Source organism: Oncorhynchus keta, chromosome 19 (assembly GCF_023373465.1).
Source record: "Oncorhynchus keta strain PuntledgeMale-10-30-2019 chromosome 19, Oket_V2, whole genome shotgun sequence".
Classification (NCBI taxonomy): Eukaryota; Metazoa; Chordata; class Actinopteri; order Salmoniformes; family Salmonidae; genus Oncorhynchus; species Oncorhynchus keta.
In genome coordinates this window covers 45,388,154-45,407,253 of record NC_068439.1, presented here as the reverse complement: position 1 = coordinate 45,407,253, position 19,100 = coordinate 45,388,154, and the positions used below count along the sequence as shown (strand labels likewise).

At 44.1% G+C, this 19,100-nt stretch overlaps 1 protein-coding gene across 1 annotated transcript in view; it reads left to right on the top strand.

The window, feature by feature from the left end:
• LOC118375098 (actin-binding protein WASF1-like) overlaps positions 1-19,100 on the top strand; it is a 196,357-nt gene that overhangs the window by 100,873 nt on the left and 76,384 nt on the right. Inside the window, exons 3-4 of the mRNA XM_052470668.1 lie at positions 6,606-6,768; positions 7,048-7,182. Of these exons, the coding sequence (XP_052326628.1) occupies positions 6,636-6,768; positions 7,048-7,182 (268 nt within the window). The 5' untranslated portion in view covers positions 6,606-6,635. The remainder of the gene's footprint in view (positions 1-6,605; positions 6,769-7,047; positions 7,183-19,100) is intronic.

Sequence of the window (19,100 nt, the reverse complement as noted above, 5' to 3'; positions counted from 1 at the left end):
AGTATGTATGTCTATATAGGTGTGTGTATGTATATATGTGTATATGTATGCATGTGTGTATGGATATATATATTTACCCCAAAAATATATGGGGGATTGGAAATTCTGCAGACAATTACATTGATGGAAGCAACATTCTTTGCGCAATATAAAGCTGATCCACCCCTTAAAAAAGGGAAACCATTTTTTTGTCAGTCAGTTGCAACACTTACTACCTAGTTCCCAACTGCCTCTGGAAGCAACGTCAGCACACCAGGTGTTCGTCGGGAGCTTCATGAAATGGATTTCCATGGCCGAGCAAGATCACCATGTGCAATGCCAATGTCGGCTGGAGTGGTGTAAAGCTCACCACCATTGGACTCTGGAGCAGTGGAAACGCGTTCTCTGGGGGGATGAAACTCACTTCACCATCTGTCAGTTCGACGGACTAGTCTGGGTTTGGTGGATGCCAGGAGAACACTACCTGCCCAATGCATAGTGCCAACTGTAAAGTTTGCTGGAGGTGGAATAGTGGTCTGGGGCTGCTTTTCATGGTTTGAGCTAGGCCCCTTATTTCCAGTGAAGAGAAATCTTAACATTACACCATATAATGATATTACTAGAAAATGTTGTACTTCCAACTTTGTGGTAACAGTTTAGGGAAGGCCCCTTCTTGTTTCAGCATGACAATGCACCTGTGCACAAAGCGAGGTCCATACAGAATGGTTTGTCGAGATCGGTGTGGAAGAACTTGACTGGCCTGCACAAAGCCCTGACCTAAACCCCATCTAACACCTTTGGGATGAATTGGAAAGCCGACTGCGAGCCATGCCTAGTGGCCCAACATCAGTGCCCGACCTCACTAATGCTCTTGTGGCTGAATGGAAGACCCCACAGCAATGTACCAACATCTAGTAGAAGGCCTTCCCAGAAGAGTGGAGGCTGTAAACGGGGGACCAACTCCATGTTATTTCCCATTATTTTGGAATGAGATGTTCGACGAGCAGGTGTCCACATACTTTTCAAACGCTGTATGGTGTATTAGGCTATCATATTATTGGGCTATATCAGCCAATAGGGTAGATGTCGTTTCAAAGAGAGTAGCGTTGGGGCGAAATAGAATAGGAGAGTAGACACTTACTTGAGCTACGTTTTGCATAACTTTGATAGGAGTGAGACGATTTGCAGGCAGACAAATGTGTTCTCAATATTTATTTCCAGTCAATGTCAGAGCCTATCATATTTAGCAAGTTCATTTCCATGGAAAGACAACTGTGTCGTGCTTCTTTGCCCATACATATAGCCTGCAGACTATTTAATTGAGACCACGCGTAAGCGCATTTGATCTTTGTCGGAGCCTGCAGCTCTCCAGCAAACATGTCCACATTGGCATGATGTGGACCCAATCCGGGCAAAATTGTTGGACATACGTAGGCTTCCCACAAAAGCTCCCGCAAGGCATTGTCCCAGTGTGGCCCAGTTTGGGAGCCCTCACATTGCCTGAAATAAGACCATCATTTTGGATCAGCTGCCCATAACATTGCATCAGAATGACAACAAAGTTGTCACTAAATTAAACGTTCATCTTATGTAACATGCATTTATCTTTTTACAGACTTCATCATTGAGTACGGTTACATGCACACAATAATGTGAGTTATTGTGGATAGTCAGATTAATATAATAGTTTGATTAAAATGTGTACATACTTTGCAAGTATAATCATTTCCCTAATAATCCTGTTTACATGGACACATCTTAAATCAGGCTACCTGATGGCACTTTGATAAATGGAGAAAATGTTGTACCACAGCAAACATGTGATTCTGAGTTCAGACATGTAAAGTTTGTGTGTGAAAACTATTTCTGATAAGCATACATTCAGTTGTTCCAAAATGATGCTTACTTCGATTTTGACCTTACACCGATTAACATAAGCAGAGTAAGATGTTTACAGGACTATCGCATCATTTGCCTACTGAATTATTACTGTTCATGTCAACGTACTCATTGGCAGTTTAAGATACATTTATGTTGACATTACACAACAGAACACTTAAACACTCGTAGTAATGTTTGCATAACAATAACGTGTGATAATTGGCTTTAAAGTTCCGAACTCTCGGTTTGAATGGTGTCAGCAATTCCTACCTTGCCCACTAAATACACAATGGGATAATTCTTGCTGGGTGGTTATATCACACACAGTTAACTCATCTGTGAGTAAGTTAAACAACCAAAAGAGGGTGCAATGAGGGGAGAGTGGGGGCTAGAGACATGAGGTGGGTAGAAACATTAGGGATGGGGGAAAAACATTGATAACAGTAGAGTATCGCAATATTTTTTATGCCAATACTGTGACTCCAAGTATCGATTTGTAAAAGAAAATAAACATTTTTTTAAATGAGGGGTGCGTGTCTGCTTTCTGTGTCTGCCCTGTATAAGGGCCCTTGACCTGACCACTTGTGTGGCCCTGTGCTCCATTGTGCTGCCATGTGAGTAAATTAATTTCCCATTAGTATTCATTAGCTCCTCTCTTTACCATGTTGTTCAGAGAGCAATGAGCGGAGAGAGAGGACCACCCTGTGCTATACAGACACGTGCTGCACACACTCCCTCCATTAGTCCCTTGATGTCGCACAATAGACTTTTTGATCTCTCTCTGTCTCCCTCTCTCACTCTCTTTTTTTTCTCCTGCTCTCGATCTTGTGCTTTCTCTAGCTCTTTCTCTCGATCGCCCGCTCTTTCCCTCTCCTCCCTCCCTCTCGCTCTCTCTCTCTCTCTCCTGCTCTCGATCTTGTGCTTTCTTATGCCCCCTATCTCTTCTCTCCATGCACACTTCTGACTCGTCCATCTTCTCTTTTTTTTCCCTATTTTATTTCTTCTCCTGGGGTAGTGACCAGCATCCCAATGGTCTGTTGCCTTGGTGATGAGTGACATGTAGGATGCACCACCCAAGCAATGTGAAGATGGATGAAATGGGGTGAGCTGAGGTGGGGGTTGGGAGGTTGGAGCAGTAGGGAAAGAGACTTGAAGAGGAGTAAGAAAAAGAGGAATAAGAGGACATTGGAAATGGTGTTTGCAGTTGTAATGATTCTTTGTGGAGAGATCAACCTTTATTATTCTCATTCTCTCATCTCTGTTCCTATGTGCTGGTGGCTTACTGAAGGAATCCAATCAGGGTTGTCAAGGTCCAGGGCAACTGAAGGAGATAATGCTCCTCCGTTTTGTCTGAAAGATGTCCCTGAAGGACATCCCTCGGTCAATAAGAGAGGGATGAGTAAGAAATGAACGAGTTGATTTCCATGAAAATGAGTGCTCAGAGTACCATCTCAAAATGATCTAAAGTGAATTGAGGGAAACGCCATTCTCACACATCCTTATTCAACAGGGGGAAAAGAGAGAAGACAACATTCTGGCAGATTGGAATGAATCTCATTTGTCGATTAAAATAACATAAAATTGATCAGAAATACGGTGTAGACATTGTTAATGTTGTAAATGACTATTGTAGCTGGAAACGGCTGATTTTTTAAATAGAATATCTACATACAATGGGCATACAGAGGCCCATTATCAGCAACCATCACTCCTGTGTTCCAATGGCACGTCGTGTTAGCTTGTTGCTTCTTTAATCAGGTCAACAGTTTTTAGCTGTGCTAACATAATTGCAAAAGGGTTTTCTAATGATCAATTAGCCTTTTAAAATGATAAACGTGGATTAGCTAACACAACGTGCCATTGGAACACAGGAGTGATGTATTGTTGTCTCTACCTTCTTGCTCTTTGTGCTGTTGTCTGTGCTCAATAATGCTTGTACCATGTTTTGTGCTGCTGCCATGTAGTTGTCACGTTGTGTTGCTACCATGCTGTGTTTACATGTGTTGCTGTCATGCTATGTTGTCGTCTTAGGTCTCTCTTTATGTAGTGTTGCTGTGTCTCTTGTCGTGATGTGTGTTTTATTTTTAATCCCAGCCCCCGTCCCCGCAGACGGCCTTTTGCCTTTTGGTAGGCCACTATTGTAAATAAGAATTTGTTATTAACTGACTTGCCTAGTTAAATAAAGGTTAAATACAAAAATAAATAAAAAAACAGGGTCCTGAAAAAGGTCACTACATGCAGGGTCACTGGAGGCCCAACTGGAAGTGTGTGAGCTTGCATGCGTGCATGCATAAGAAATCGAGAGGGAGGGAGGAGGGGAGGGAGAGAAAGAGATGGATGAGACGAGGGTAGGAGGTGTAGCCTAGTAGTTGGGTGGGGGTTGGGCTACTATGGTGCTCTCATAATGTTTTATGTTTTTTTAAGAATGTGTCACAGTACAGTTTGAAGTACATCCTATACATCTTAAAGCGTGCTAAGATAAATACGAGGGCTGATCATTACCCTATATGGAGGTGGTTGAGTTCAATTAAGAGGATTGTAACATGACTCACATCAACAAACCATTTAACAGGCTTCCTACTAGCCCATAAAGAAGTGTGTCCTTAGTTGCTAGTGCTAGTAATGCCTCTTATGGACTACTTTTTGGACTACTTTCATGTTAATTGCTCCATGACTGTAACATCATTATAGAGTCCTATAGAAATTAAATACATCAGCGATGAATTAAGACAGAATAGTAGTTGGTACTAATGACAGTTCCTGTAGTAGCTGGTTTATCAGTCACCCTATTGCACCTTGTCTGCTTCTACTCCATCAAACATGTCTGCCTTGATTACAGTGCTGATTCATTAATGTCATTATGATTAATTAATGTCAGGGAGGGAGAGGATGGCTGGTTGGACATGATAGACTACCATTGTCTCACAGAGAAAGAGCCTGTCATTTAGTCTGCTGTTCAGCCTAAATGTCCCTCTTGGTTCATTTACTGTAAATGGAGCCTATTCTTTCTTTCCTCCTTCTTTACCTTCACTCGCTGTAAATGTTCCCTTCTATTTATTTATTTCCTCTTTCTTCTCCAGTCCTCTCCTCTCTCTCCATATCCCTCCCTCAGATTCTGAAGCATTCTCTACCCATTTCGTTAAATGGAGATTCACGATTGAAGAGAAACAGTTTCAGTGGGGAAAATGCTGAGTAAGAAAAGCTTTCTGCAAGTACAGGGCATTCAGAAAGTATTCAGACCCCTTGACTTTTTCCACATTTTGTTACGTTACAGCCTTATTCTAAAATGTATGATTTGTTTTTCTTATCATCCAATAAACTTTGATTTGAACCTGACAGATGTAACGTCGTTCTTCGTTTGTGGAAAGAGAGTCGGACCGAAATGCAGCGTAGTGGTTACTCATGTCTTTAATGAAGAGATTGCGATACATGAAATAACTTATACATATACAAAAACAACAAACGGAACGAAAGGCTGTAATTAGGTTATCTGGTGAAACTACACAGAGACAGGAACAATCACCCACGAAATCCACAGTGAAACCCCGGCTACCTAAATACGGTTCCCAATCAGAGACAACGAGAATCACCTGACTCTGATTGAGAACCGCCTCAGGCAGCCAAGCCTATACAACACCCCTACTCAGCCGCGATCCCAAATACTACAAACCCCAATACGAAAATACAATAACCCCATGTCACACCCTGGCCTGAACAAATAATAAAGAAAACACAAAATACTAAGACCAAGGCGTGACAACAGAGCTTGAGAGGATCTGCAGAGAAGAATGGGAGAAACTCCCCAAAGCTTTGTCAGGTTGGATGGGGAGCGTCGCTGCACAGCTATTTTCAGATCTCTCCAGAGATGTTTGATTGTGTTCAAGTCTGGGCTCTGGCTAGGCCACTCAATGACATTTAGAGACTTGTACCAAAACCACTCTTGCATTGTCCTGTTGGAAGGTGAACCTTCGCCCCAGTTTGAGGTACTGAGCACTCTGGAGCACATTTTCATCAAAGATCTCTCTGTAATTTGCTCCGTTAATTTTCCCCCGATCCTGACTAGTCTCCCAGTCCCTGTCTCTGAAAAACATCCCCACAACATGATGTTGTCAGCACAATGGTTCAACGTAGGGATGGTGCCAGGATTCCTCCAGACGTGACGCTTGGCATTCAGGCCAAAGAGTTCAATCTTGGTTTCATCAGACCAGAGAATCTTGTTTGTCATGGCTTGAGAGTCCTTTAAGTGCCTTTTGGCAAACTAAGTGGGCTGTCAAGTACCTTTTACTGAGGAGTTCCTTCCGTCTGGATGCTCTACCATAAAGGCCTGAGTGCTGCAGAGATGGTTTTCCTTCTGGATGGTTCTCCAATCTCCACAGAGGAACTTTGGAGCTCTGTCAGAGTAACCATTGGGTTCTTGGTCACCTACCTGACCAAGGCCCTTCTCCCCCAATTGCTCAGTTTGGCCAGGCGGCCAGCTCAAATCAAATCAAATCAAATGTTATTATTTCTGTGTAGGGTAGTTCATGCTGTGTTGGAAGCCTTGTAGCAGTCTGTACCATAATTACTACATAATTGCAACATAATTGTACAGTAATATACCTAAATGTACAGTAGTAATTGTATAATTGTACATTATTAAAGGTTTAATATAACTCAACTATTGAGTTTTAGGTGTGGTAGTGGTAGAGGTATCCAGCGATGTAATAACTTTAACCCCCCCTCTCTCTCCCTCCATCTTTCTCCAGGTGTGGTAGCCGAGGTCCAGGTTTCCCAGGATGCCGTTGGTGAAGAGGAGTATTGAGCCCAGGCACCTGTGCCACACGGTGCTGCCGCGGGGCATTAAGAACGAGCTGGAGTGTGTGACCAATGTGTCCCTTGCTAACGTCATCCGACAGCTCAGCAGCCTCAGTGAGTCACACACAATGTCTGCACACATACACACCTTAATAATACACACACTCACAGACACTCAGAAAACACATTGTTGCACACATATACACACACATATACACACACACACATGCTCACACTCACACCTAAACAACACACTCCGTACCCGCATTTTTCTGTTCGGTAAGCATGTTTATTATTTTATTATGCTTGATTTTATGCTTGATTTTTGTATTACTGTATTATACTTAAGTGTGTGTATTAAGTGTCTGTTCTCTGTCTGTGTGTGTTCTACAGGTAAGTACGCAGAGGATCTTTTTGGGGAGCTGTTCAAAGAGGCCCACTCCTTCTCCTTCCGGGTCAACTCCCTCCAGGAGCGCGTGGACCGCCTCTCTATCAGCGTCACTCAGCTAGATCCTAAGGAGGAGGAGCGTGAGTACCATACACACGCCATGTTTTACATAGCTCGACCTAAAAGAGGAGTGTACAAACACACACACACCAGTATCAAACACACATGCATGCAGGCAACCGCACACTCACACTCAGACACTCTATCCTCACACACTCCTTTCTTCAGCACTTCCACCACTGATTATTCCTCATCAGGATAAACCCATTCCAGTCGTGTGTGTGTGTGTGTGTGTGTGTGTGTGTGTGTGTGTGTGTGTGTGTGTGTGTGTGTGTGTGTGTGTGTGTGTGTGTGTGTGTGTGTGTGTGTGTGTGTGTGTGTGTGTGTGTGTGTGTAAAAATGGCCTTATTAGAGGAACAGGCCACAGTGAGACGGTGTCATTTTTCATCCTTGCAGCTCCAAAGATCCACACTGTACAAACCAAACCCTCCACACACACATTCCCTCATCCGCAGACTCAGTAAGCCCCCAGTATAGCCATTCTAACCAGCTGTCCACTGATTCACTTACTGTAGCCCTGCCTCACACAATGGCCTGTCTTTGTGAGGAAATGAGATATCCAGATATATGTGATATGTAACAGTGGTGTAATGAAAAAGAGATGTATAATGCCCGTCTGCCTGTCAGTGAAGGGGCCTGGTTAGGCTGTTAGGTAAAACAAGTTCTAGAGAGTGTAGGGAGAGATGGGGGGGAGAGAGAGGGACTTAGAGAGAAGGCGTGTAGTATTAGGCCAATACCACGCTTCTGCGCCATATCGATTTCCCATTGACCAGCAGGGTTTTTACAACTTGGATTAGAGCTGTAGAAGTAGCTAGATATAGTGCCTGAGAAAGTATTCATACCGTTTGACTTTTTCCATATTTTTATTATGTTACTGCGTGAATTTGTCACTGGTCTACACACACTACCCCATAATGACAAAGGGAAAACATGTTTTTAGAAATGTTTGCAAATTTCTTCACAATGAATTACTAAAATATCTAATTTACATAAGTATTCACATCCCTGAGTCAATACGTGTTAGAATCACCATTGGTAGTGATTACACCTGTGAGTATTTCTGGGTAAGTCTCTGAGAGCTTTGCACACCTGGATTGTACAATACTTGCACATTATTATTAAAAAAATTCTTCAAGCTCCGTCAAGTTGGTTGTTGATTATTGCTAGAAAGCCATTTTCAAGTCTTGCCATAGATTTTCAAGCCAATATAAGTGAAAACTGTAACAAGATCACTCAGTGTCGTCTTGGTAAGCAACACCAGTGTATATTTGCCCTTGTGTTTTAGATTATTGTCTTGCTGAAAGGTGAATTTGTCTCCCGGTGTTTGTTGAAAAGCAGACTGAATCAGGTTTTCCTCTAGGATTTTGCCTGTGCTTAGCTCTGTTCTGTTTCTTTTCATTTAAAAAACTCCCTAGTCCTTGACGATGACAAGCAGCCTCCACCATCCTCGAAAATATGAAGAGTGGTAACGTTTTGTATTCAGGAAATAAAGTGAATTTCTTTGCCACAATTTCTGCAGTTTTACTTTAGTGCCTTGTTGCGAACAGGATGCATGTTTTGTAATATTTGTATTATGTACAGGCTTCCTTCTTTTCACTCTGTTATTTAGGTTAGTATTGTGAAGTAACTACAACGTTGTTGATCCATCCATAGTTTTCTCCTATCACAGCCATTACACTCTATAACTGTTTTAAAGTCACCATTGGACTCATGGTGAAATCCCTGAGTGGTTTCCTTCCTCTCCTGCAATTGAGTGAGGAAAGACGCCTGCATCTTTGTAGTGACTGGGTGTATTGATACCCCATCCAAACTGTAATTAATAACTTCACCATGCTCAAAGGGGTACCCTTAGTGAGGCATTGGAAAATGTTCTTTGTCTTTGTGGTTGAATCTCTGTTTGAATTTCACTAAACTGTGGGACCTTACAGATAATTATATGTGTGGAGTACAGAAATGAAGTAGTCATTCAAAAATCATATTAAAACTATTATTGCACACAGAGTGAGTCCATGCAACTTATTATGTGACTTGTTGAAAAACATTTACTCCTGAACTCATTTAGGTTTGCCATTAAAAAGAGGTTGAATACTTACAGCTTTTCATTTTTTATTCATTGTAACAATTTCGAATAACATCATTCCACTTTGACATTGTGCGAAGGCCAGTGACAAAAATGTAATCCATTTTAAATTCAAGCTGTAACACAACAAAATGTGGCACAGTATATATACACTATACTGGACTGGGCTGGCTCTGGGAGAGGGATAAGAGGTAATAATGTTTTGTGAGCGGACCAAGAATTTTTAGGTTGTTCTAAAGCAGAAAGATGTAATAAACGAGTCTGGAGCAGGTTTTCTTACATTGAACTAAGTTCTCTATTGAGGTATTTTCTCTTCTCAAACACTCCCACAGAATCAAGGATGATCTCAAGAATAACACCAATCTTCTTCTTTACAGGGATAAGGAACACAAAGTGACTAACTTTTAACTATAACATAAATCACGGGTGTGTCACCGGGTGGTGGTGCGGATCCATGGTTGCCATTCCCAAGAGGTAGTTTGTCCTCATCTTCTCTCTTTCGTGAGGTAAATTCTCTCCTTTGGAGAATCAAAATCACTCTTTTTTTTCCTCCAGTCTCCCTCACTGCCGGTTCCCTCTTTTCTATTCGTAGGGGTGAAGAAAATAGGTGATTAGTACCGTCAGCTGTCCTTAACTGCCTCTGATCACCTTTACTCACATGCCGGGCTGGGCTACTATCTGTGGGACCAGCCTGCCCCCTGGTGGTCCTTCCACATAGCTCCCTTCTCAGCTCCCTTCTCACATAGCTCCGGAGGGCCGGGGGCTAGACGTGCCGCCTTGGTCGCGTCGGGACAGTGCGTCCGCATTTCCGTTCCTTGATCCGGCCCTGTGGATGACATGGAAAGTGAATGGTTGTAATGCAAGAAACCATCTGGCAATTCTGTTGTTATTGTTTCTATTACCGGCCATCCACATGAGGGGAGCATGGTCAGTAACGAGGGCGAACCTACGCCCAAATAGGTAGTCCCAGAGAGAATTGAGGGCCCTCTTAATGGCTAGGGCCTCTTTCTCTACGGTAGCATATCTCTGTTCCCGATCACTGAGCTTCCGACTTATGAAGAGAATAGGCCTCTCTGCTTCGCCTTCACCCTGAGCTAGGACAGCCCGAGCCCCGTATCTGAGGCGTCTACCTGCACAATGATCTCTTGGGAGAAGTTGGGAGCCTGCAAGACGGGATCAGAGCACAGGCTATCTTTTAGCAACTGGAAGGCGTCTTCCGTCTCTTCCTTCCGCGCTACACGGTTTGGCAGGTTTTTCTTGATGAGATTTGTGAGGGTGGTGGCAATGGTTGCATATCCAGGGATGAAATGGTGATAATATCCCATTATTCCCAAGAAAGCTCAGACAACCTGCTTCTTCTGGGGCCGAGGTTCCCCACGGTATATCCCAGGTATCCCTCTTCAGACAGACCCAAGCAGCATTTTTTTAGGGATTCGATTGTCAGCCCTGTAGCCTCCAAGCTCACGAGCACTGCCCGCAGTCGCAGGAGGTGGCTATCCCAGTCCTCGCTGTGGATGACCACATCGTCTATGTACACCGCTGCATACTCTTGACGGGGTCGTAGAATGGCATCCACAAGGTGTTGGAAAGTCGCCATCGCACCATGCAGTCTGAACGGTATCATCACATACTGAAAAAGCCCCTCCGGTGTGGTGAAAGGCAGTCTTTGGGCGGTCCTCCAGAGCCACCGGCACTTGCCAATATCCCTTCTTCAGATCCAGGGTGGTGATGAACTTGGCCTTTCCCAAGTGGTCCAAGAGTTCATCCACGAGGGGCATGGGATATGCGTCGAACGTAGAGATTGTGTTTATGCCCCTAAAGTCATTGTAGAGCCTCATACTACCATTGGGTTTGGGGACCAGGACTATTGGACTGGACCACTCACTCGTAGATGGTTCAATCACCCTAAGCATCTCCCTTACCTCTTTCTTAGAGATGACTCTGTGTTCCTCCGAAATCTGGTAAGGCCGGATATGCACCTTCTTGCCTGGTTTGGTGTGGATATGGTGAAACAGGACATCTGTTTGTCCGAGGAAGGGAGAGAATACCCTGCCGATTTGCATAATCTGCTTGTCTAGCTGTCTCAACTGCTCGGGCAGGGGAGTTCTGCCACGGTGCACTTGTAGCGGGGCCTCCTCTTTTTCCTTGTCCTCCACCCTCCTCTCTTCCATGGTACTTAATTCAACAGGTTGAAATGATAGAGTTGGACGTTCTTCCTCCTGTCAGGTTGCTTGATGCGCTAATTGACCGGAGAGACCCTCTCCGTTACCTCGTAGGGCTCACTCCACTGTGCCAGAAAGCGGTGTTGGGCCGTGGACACAAGTACCATCACTTTCTCTTCCACAGTGAACTCTCTGAGTGTCGCCAACTTGACGTTGGCCCGGCCTTGAGTCTGTTGCGCTTTCTCCATATGCTCCTTTACTTTGGTCCCGTCTGCCGACAATCAGTCCCGCATCAGGTTAACATGTTCTATCATCGACCAGAATGGGCAGGGTTGAGTCATATGACCTCCCAGGTCTCCTTGGCTAAGTCAATGATCCCTCGACATTGTCTGCCATATAGCAATTTGAATGGGGAAAACCTGGTGGATGCCTGTGATACTTCTTGCAGGGCAAACATTAAGTAGGGCAGAAGCATGTCCCAGTTTGTGTCATCTCTGGACACCACTCTTCCCAACATGCTTTTAGTCATCTTGTTCAGGCGTTCGCAAAATCCGTCTGTCTGTGGATGGAATATGCTTGTGCGTATCTGTTGAACCTGGTATAACGGACACAGGTCCTTCATCAACCGGGACATAAACTGGGTTCCCTAGTCAGTAAGGATTGTCTTGGGAAGGCCCACCCGGGAGAACAGCATGAACAATTCCTTGGTGATTCCCTTTGACGACATGTTGCGAAGAGGTATGGCTTCTTGGGCTAGCTGTCGGACAGTATCCCTGTATGGTCTGGGCACCATTAGTAGTTCCTGCTTTCCCCCCTTCGTAGCACAACCCAATACAAGAGGCCCTGCCTGACTGCATAGTAGGGAACAGAGGGCTCACCAGATCCGTCAATATTTCTCTCGTAGATTACCTTCACCTTCCTCATGGCTTCCCCTAGGTCTGGGTCTCTATATGCTGAGCAGTGCCGAACTGTCCCTTTAATTATTGGGGCAGGTCGACCTCGGTGTAGAGGTTGTTCTCCATCCCTGTCGTGGGTGTCCCCTCCTCTGACAGGGCTTCAAATATATCCCGTAGCCTCTGGGTCGCTCCTTCCTTCCTCCATCGTGTACAACCCCTTGCAGGAGTCTTCATCGGAGGTTTCCTGGAATAGCTGTCGGAGGCATTGGGTCTGTATTTCTTCCTCTCCTCCAGAGGATGAGGCCGAAGATATGTTTCTTTGTAGGGCTACTACCTCGGGCTTGGACTTGTTTTTTTCTTATTTTGTCTGCTTTCTTGCCCCCCTGTGGTGGGCCAAGCCTTGGCGTGTGATAGAGAGACCTGATCCCCTTTGTTCGGTGCGTAAAGTTCTCTGCCGATGCTCCTTATATAGTGGACAGTCTCTCCCGATCAACAATGGCACCATCAGCTGGGGTACTTTCCCCACCCTGACTGTATACCTTCCTTTCGGGGTGAGAATGGACAGACTCATGGTGGGTATTAGTGGGTGTCTCCATGGATACAGGACACAGTGTTGCTGTTGTCACCATCTGCTCCTCTAATGTAACCATACTTCCTTAGTCAAGAATGGCTACCATCCTTCTATACGAACCGGAATCTCTGGGGCTATTTCTGCTAACCAACAGGAGCAATCCTGCCCTCTTGGATAGGGGTGCGTGGGGACGGGCAGCAATGACTCAGTGGCCATATTGTGGGACGTAACGGTCCGGAGACTGACATTTATAACACCGAACCTGTTGTGTGGGTGATGACTTCTCCCACATCCAGAGCGGGTTCGGTCGTTTCAGTGGTGGACGTGCCGGGGTTAATCGGAGAACGGTCTTGCCAGAGTCCTCCTGGTCCTCCTTGTCCCCTTTGAACAACTCCCAAGTAGATAGGTACGTTTCCACGGCATGGGCTATATAATTTGCTGACGAGGGGTTTGTTTAACCCACAAACCAATTTCCCAAAGTCCATGGGTAATTCCTTCAAAATCTTGTCCACTACGAGAGTCTCTACAACATGTCCTACTCCATTTCCCGTTTCCAGCCACTGTTTCATTAGTCGTATGAGTGCGAAGATCTGGGCCCTCACGGGTTGGTCGGCCATATAGGTCTATTGATGGAACTTTACGGCTCAATCTCGGGCGGTCAGCTGGTACTGCGACAGAATCTCGGTTTTCAGTCGACAATAGTCAGCAGCTTCGTGGGGGTCTAGGTCATAGTAGGCTAACGCGCTCTCCCATTCTGTTGGGGGCCACTGTTCCAAGGTGGCCGTCCTTTCGAACGTCATGATGAAAGCCTCAATATCATCCTCCTTTGAGAGGCGAGGTAAGATGGCGTGAGCAGCCGCTCTCGGCTTCACTCTCGGTTCTTCTCGCCTGCTCAGCTGTTGTTGCATGAGTTCTATGGTTGTCTGCTGTGCCGTGATTAACTGTTGTAGTAGAGCATTATCCATCTGTCTTGTATGGTTCCTCTGTGTCTACAGGTAGATTTTTGTTTTCCTTCTTATCCTTGTGTAACTCGTCCAAAGTTCTCTATTGAGGTGTATTTTCTCTCCTTACTCCCACACAATCAAGGATGATCTCAAGGATAACACCAATCTTCTTCTTTACAGGGATAAGGAACACAAAGTGAGTAACTTTTAACTATAACATAAATCACGGGTGTGTTACCGCCTTAGCTGTCTGTTCGTGGAGAGCTCCTTTCGGGTGGTGGTGCAGATGCATGGTTGCCATTCCCAAGAGGTAGTTTGTCCTCTTCTTCTCCCTTTCATCAGGTAAATCCTCTCCTTTGGAGAATCAATCACTCTTTTTTCCCCATCCAGTCTCCCTCATTGCCGGTTCGCTCCTTTCTCTTGTAGGGCTAAGAAAATAGGTGATTAGTACCGTCAGCTGTGCTTAACTGCCTCTGATCACTTTTACTCACATGCCGGGCTACTATCCGTGGGACCAGCCTGCCCCCTGGTGGTCCTTCCACCGTTTATTAGTTCACAGGATCAGTCCCTTAATTTAAATATTTCAGCATGACATGTATCAGTGCTTTGTGTGGAGTTGCCTTGGAGTTATTCTTGTATTCACTTCAGCTATATTAGTGTCCCACTTAGGTCCCCTCACACCTTTTTCTCCTCTTCTTCCATTCTTCCACCTCCCCCTCATCTTCATCCATCTCTCCACCTTCTCCTCTTCCCTCAGCTCCCTCCTCCACATTTTTGTGCAAATGTTATGATGCATGTGATTTAATAGTCCAGTCTGCTGTAGAGAGGATATAATTTCATTCCCCCCCATGTTGTGACTCCACACTGTCTGGCACGGGTCTACTACGGGTTCACCCTGTCATACAACTCTCTCCAGGGGTTACGGGTTGGACCAACACACAGACACACACACACTCCTCATATCCAGGTCCCAAGCCACTCCACAGTACCGGGGTGCAGGAGTTAACAAATCGGCCAGTGTAACAAACACCACAAAACTCACATAAACAAAATACTTTGAAAGGAAATACCTAGTCAGTTGTACAGTTGAATGCCTTCAACTGAAATGTGTCTTCCGCATTTGAATCAGAGCGATGCCGTGGGCTGCCTTAATAAACATCCACGTCTTCGGCACCTGGGCAACAGTGGGTTAAAAGCCTTGCTCAGGGTCAGAATGATAGATTTTTACCTTGTCAGCTCGGGGATTCATTCCAGCAACCGTTCGGTTATTGGCCCAACGCTCTAACCACTAAGCTACATGCCAAAATACAATGTAGCAAGCACTGTTGAGCTTCTGCTAAGCTGAGTTGGCTATCACACACAAACACACGCATATTGGAAGGGTGAGTGTAGCCTGGCTTTATCTCTATAAGCCTGCCTTCTGTGTTGTAGCTCCATTTCGGTCCTATAGGTGAAGGGCAGAGACACAGCTATACTGCATAATACTGAGCTCTGCAGTAAAAGCAGTGGAGTGTTAAGTCTTTGTACTGCAAACTGCAGCGGAGGTTAAAATGGCTGAACTGTCTGCAGGTTAGTTTGAGATCTCCAGCTGCAGACAGTTGCAGTATGTGCCATTCGACTCCACACAACAGTGTGTGTGCATGTCTTTGTTTGTGTGTGCAATTAGCCTCCAAACAATAATCATTACAAGATAATTTAAACATCACAGAGTTACTGTAATGATAAAACAATACATAAATTAACACAGCTTGTTCTGCAACTATATGACAAAATAGGGAAAGAAGTGGTAAAGAGAGAAAAATGGTGGATGTAGTAAAAAGAGCGAAAGAGATGTGACAGAGAGATGGACGGTTATGGGAAGGGCTTAAGATTTGATTCCCGTAAGATGTACTTTTCATCCCCCACCACACACACACACACACACACACACACACACACACACACACACACACCTCTACACCGCAGGAATTCTGGGTAATGGTCTGTGTGAGTCTGTTGTACCTGAGAAAGACAGTGAGTAAGCTGCAGAGCAAGGGAAGGACAGGGGATTGAGAGAGAGTGCAGGTGGCGTCATGTTGTAAATCAAGGCAGGGGGGTAAGGAGATAAAGAGAGGTCGCTGAGAGGAGTACGTGGGGGATGAAGTGGATAAAGGGGGTCTCTTAAAGGAATAGAGCCATTGATGCCATTGATGCCGATGAGGTTTACATTAACACAAGAGTGGGAAGGACTGATGTGTGTGTGCAATTTTGGAGAAAGGTGGAATGAATGGTTGTATGTAGGTGAGCTATCTAAATAGAGAGCATGCAAGATGACTAGCTCATGGGTAGAGAGAGGACACTGTTTTGATGCATACAGCATGAAATTAAATGTTATTGGTCGCATACACGTATTTAGCAGATGTTATTGCGGGTGTAGCGAAATGCTTGTGTTCCTAAGTAATATTTAACAATTCACAACAAAACCCTTTGCCTTGTTGACAGCTTTGCATTCTCTCAACCAGCTTCCCTTGGAATACTTTTCCAACAGTCTTGAAGGAGTTCCCACATATACTGAGCACTTGTTGGCTGCTTTTCCTTCACTCTGCGGTCCGACTAATCCCAAACAATCTCAATTTGGTTGAGGTCGGGGGATTGTGGAGGCCAGGTCATCTGATGCAGCACTCTCCTTCTTCATAAAATATCCCTTACCCAGCCTGGAAGTGTGTTGAATTCTAAATAAATCACAGACAGTGTCACCAGAAAAATCACCCCCACAAGATAACACCTCCTCCTCCATGCTTTACGGTGGGAAATACACATATGGAGATCATCCGTTCACCCACACCGCGTCTCACAAAGACACGTTGCTGCTATTCTTTGTTTATTATTTACGCATAGTCACTTTAACTCTACCTACATGTACATATGACCTAAATTACTTTGACTAACCAGTGCCCTCGCACATTGACTCTACCGGTACCCTTTTTAAAAAGCTTCGCTATTGTTGTTTTACTGCTGCCCTTAAATTATTTGTAACGTGTATTTTTCTTAAAACTGCATTGTTGGTTAAGGGCTTGTAAGTAAGCATTTCAGTGTAAGGTGTTGTATTCGGCACAACTGACAAATAAAATGTTATATGAATTGAACCAAAAATCTCCAATTTGGACTCCAGACCAAAGGACAAATTTCCACCAGTCTAATGTCCATTGCTCGTGTTTTTTGGCCCAAGCAAGTCTCTTCTTATTATTGGTGTCCTTAAGTAGTGGTTTATTTGCAGCAATTTGACCATGAAGGCCTGATTCACACAGTGTGTACATGTGGATGTATTTCAAGGCCTACCTTGAATCAGTGACTCTTTGCTTGAATCAGTGACTCTTTGCTTGACATCATGGGAAACTCAAAAGAAATCAGCCAAGAAAGCATCAGAAACAAATTTTAGACCTCCACAAATCTGGTTCATCATTGGGAGCAATTTCCAAACGCCTGAAGGTACCACGTTCACATGACCATCGTTATGTTTGGAGGAAAAAGGGGGAGCTTGCAAGCCGAAGAACACGATCCCAACCGTGAAGCGCGGGGGGTGGCAGCATCACGTTGTGGGGGTGCATTGCTGCAGGAGGGATGGACTGGTGCACTTCACAAAATAGATAGCATCACGAGGGAGTAAAATTATATGGATATATTGAAGTAACATCTCAAGATATCAGTCACGAAGTTAAAGCTTGGTCGCAAATGGGTCTTCCAAATGGACATTGTTCCCAAGCATACTTCCAAAGTTGTAGCAAAATTGCTTAAGGACATCAAAGGTATTGGAATGGCCATCACAAAGCCCTGTCTTTCAATCCTATAGAACATTTGTGGGCAGAACTGAAAAAGTGTGTGCGAGCAAGGAGGCCTACCAACCTGACTCAATTACACCAGCTCTGTCAGGACGAATGGGCCAAAACTTATTGTGGGAAGCTTGTGGAAGGCTACCCAAAACGTTTGACTCAAGTTAAACAATTTAAGGGCAATGCTACCAAATACTAATTGAGTGTATGTAAACTTCTGACCTACTGGGAATGTGATGAAAAAAATAAAAGCTGAAATAAATCATCCTCTCTACTATTATTCAGACTTTTCACAAAATAAAGTGGTGATCCTAACTGACCTAAGAAATGACATTTTTACTAGGATGTCAAATGTCAGGAACTATGAAAAACTGAGCTTAAATGTATTTCACTAAGGTGTATGTAAAGTTCCGACTTCAACTGTACCAACAAAAGGTTGTGATCATTCTACCAGGGTCCCTGCAGCGTACGCTCAAAATGGTGTGATTAAAACGATTATTTAGAACGTCCAGTTTCGATTGACGCAACAGTCAGCATTTGAGCTAGCTTACAAAGTTATGTCCTGAATGTGACTTTCAGATATTCACAGATGTAGCAAAAGCATACACAATCATCCAAACTGGAAATTGTAGGCTACATTAGTACTTGTGCTAACTGAGGAAAGATTGACGCAACACAAGCGGTCATATTTTGATAACTTTCGGCTGACAGAAACCACAAAATGAATTAGCTAATAACAATAAATATTTATAATTCATCAGATCACAGGTGAGCTCAACATTGATTGAAATAATTGAGTAAAAACTCTTTATAGAAATCAAAGGTTATCCAACAAGGGTAGTTTGTATTTTGTCGACCGAATATAATAAGAGGAGAGAAGATGAGTTTGGTCTATTTGCAGTTTGCATGTTGAAGGGGGTGTGTCGTCTATGATCATTTACTTCCTTTCATTCACTTCCGGAAGTTTACCCGAAAGATAAGATCACCTCATTATAATACCTTTGGTCTGACAGATGTTTACGTGACATGCAGAATGCTTTGTATAATGTCAACAAACATGACGCCACACATAGCTGGCATATAGCTTATTATTAGCTCATTATAATCAGTACACCCTTCAAAGAAGTATTATACACACGTCAAAGGTGTCCATTACAATCTATGCAATAAACGGAATGCATTATTTGTCACCAGTACATGAATAAAACTGTAAATACATTATGCTCCATACATACATATCTCATTACTACCTCTGAGGGTTTAGAGCTTGAGGTAGTAACAAGTACTTGGGAGTATGGCTAAATGATACACTTTCCGTCTCTCATCAAAGCTGCAGGCTAAGGTTAAATCTAGACTTAGTTTCCTCTATCATAATCGCTTCTCTTTCACCCCAGCTGCCAAACAAACTCTGATTCTGACCATCCTGCACATGCTAGATTATGGAGACATAATTTATAGATCGGCAGGTAAGGGTGT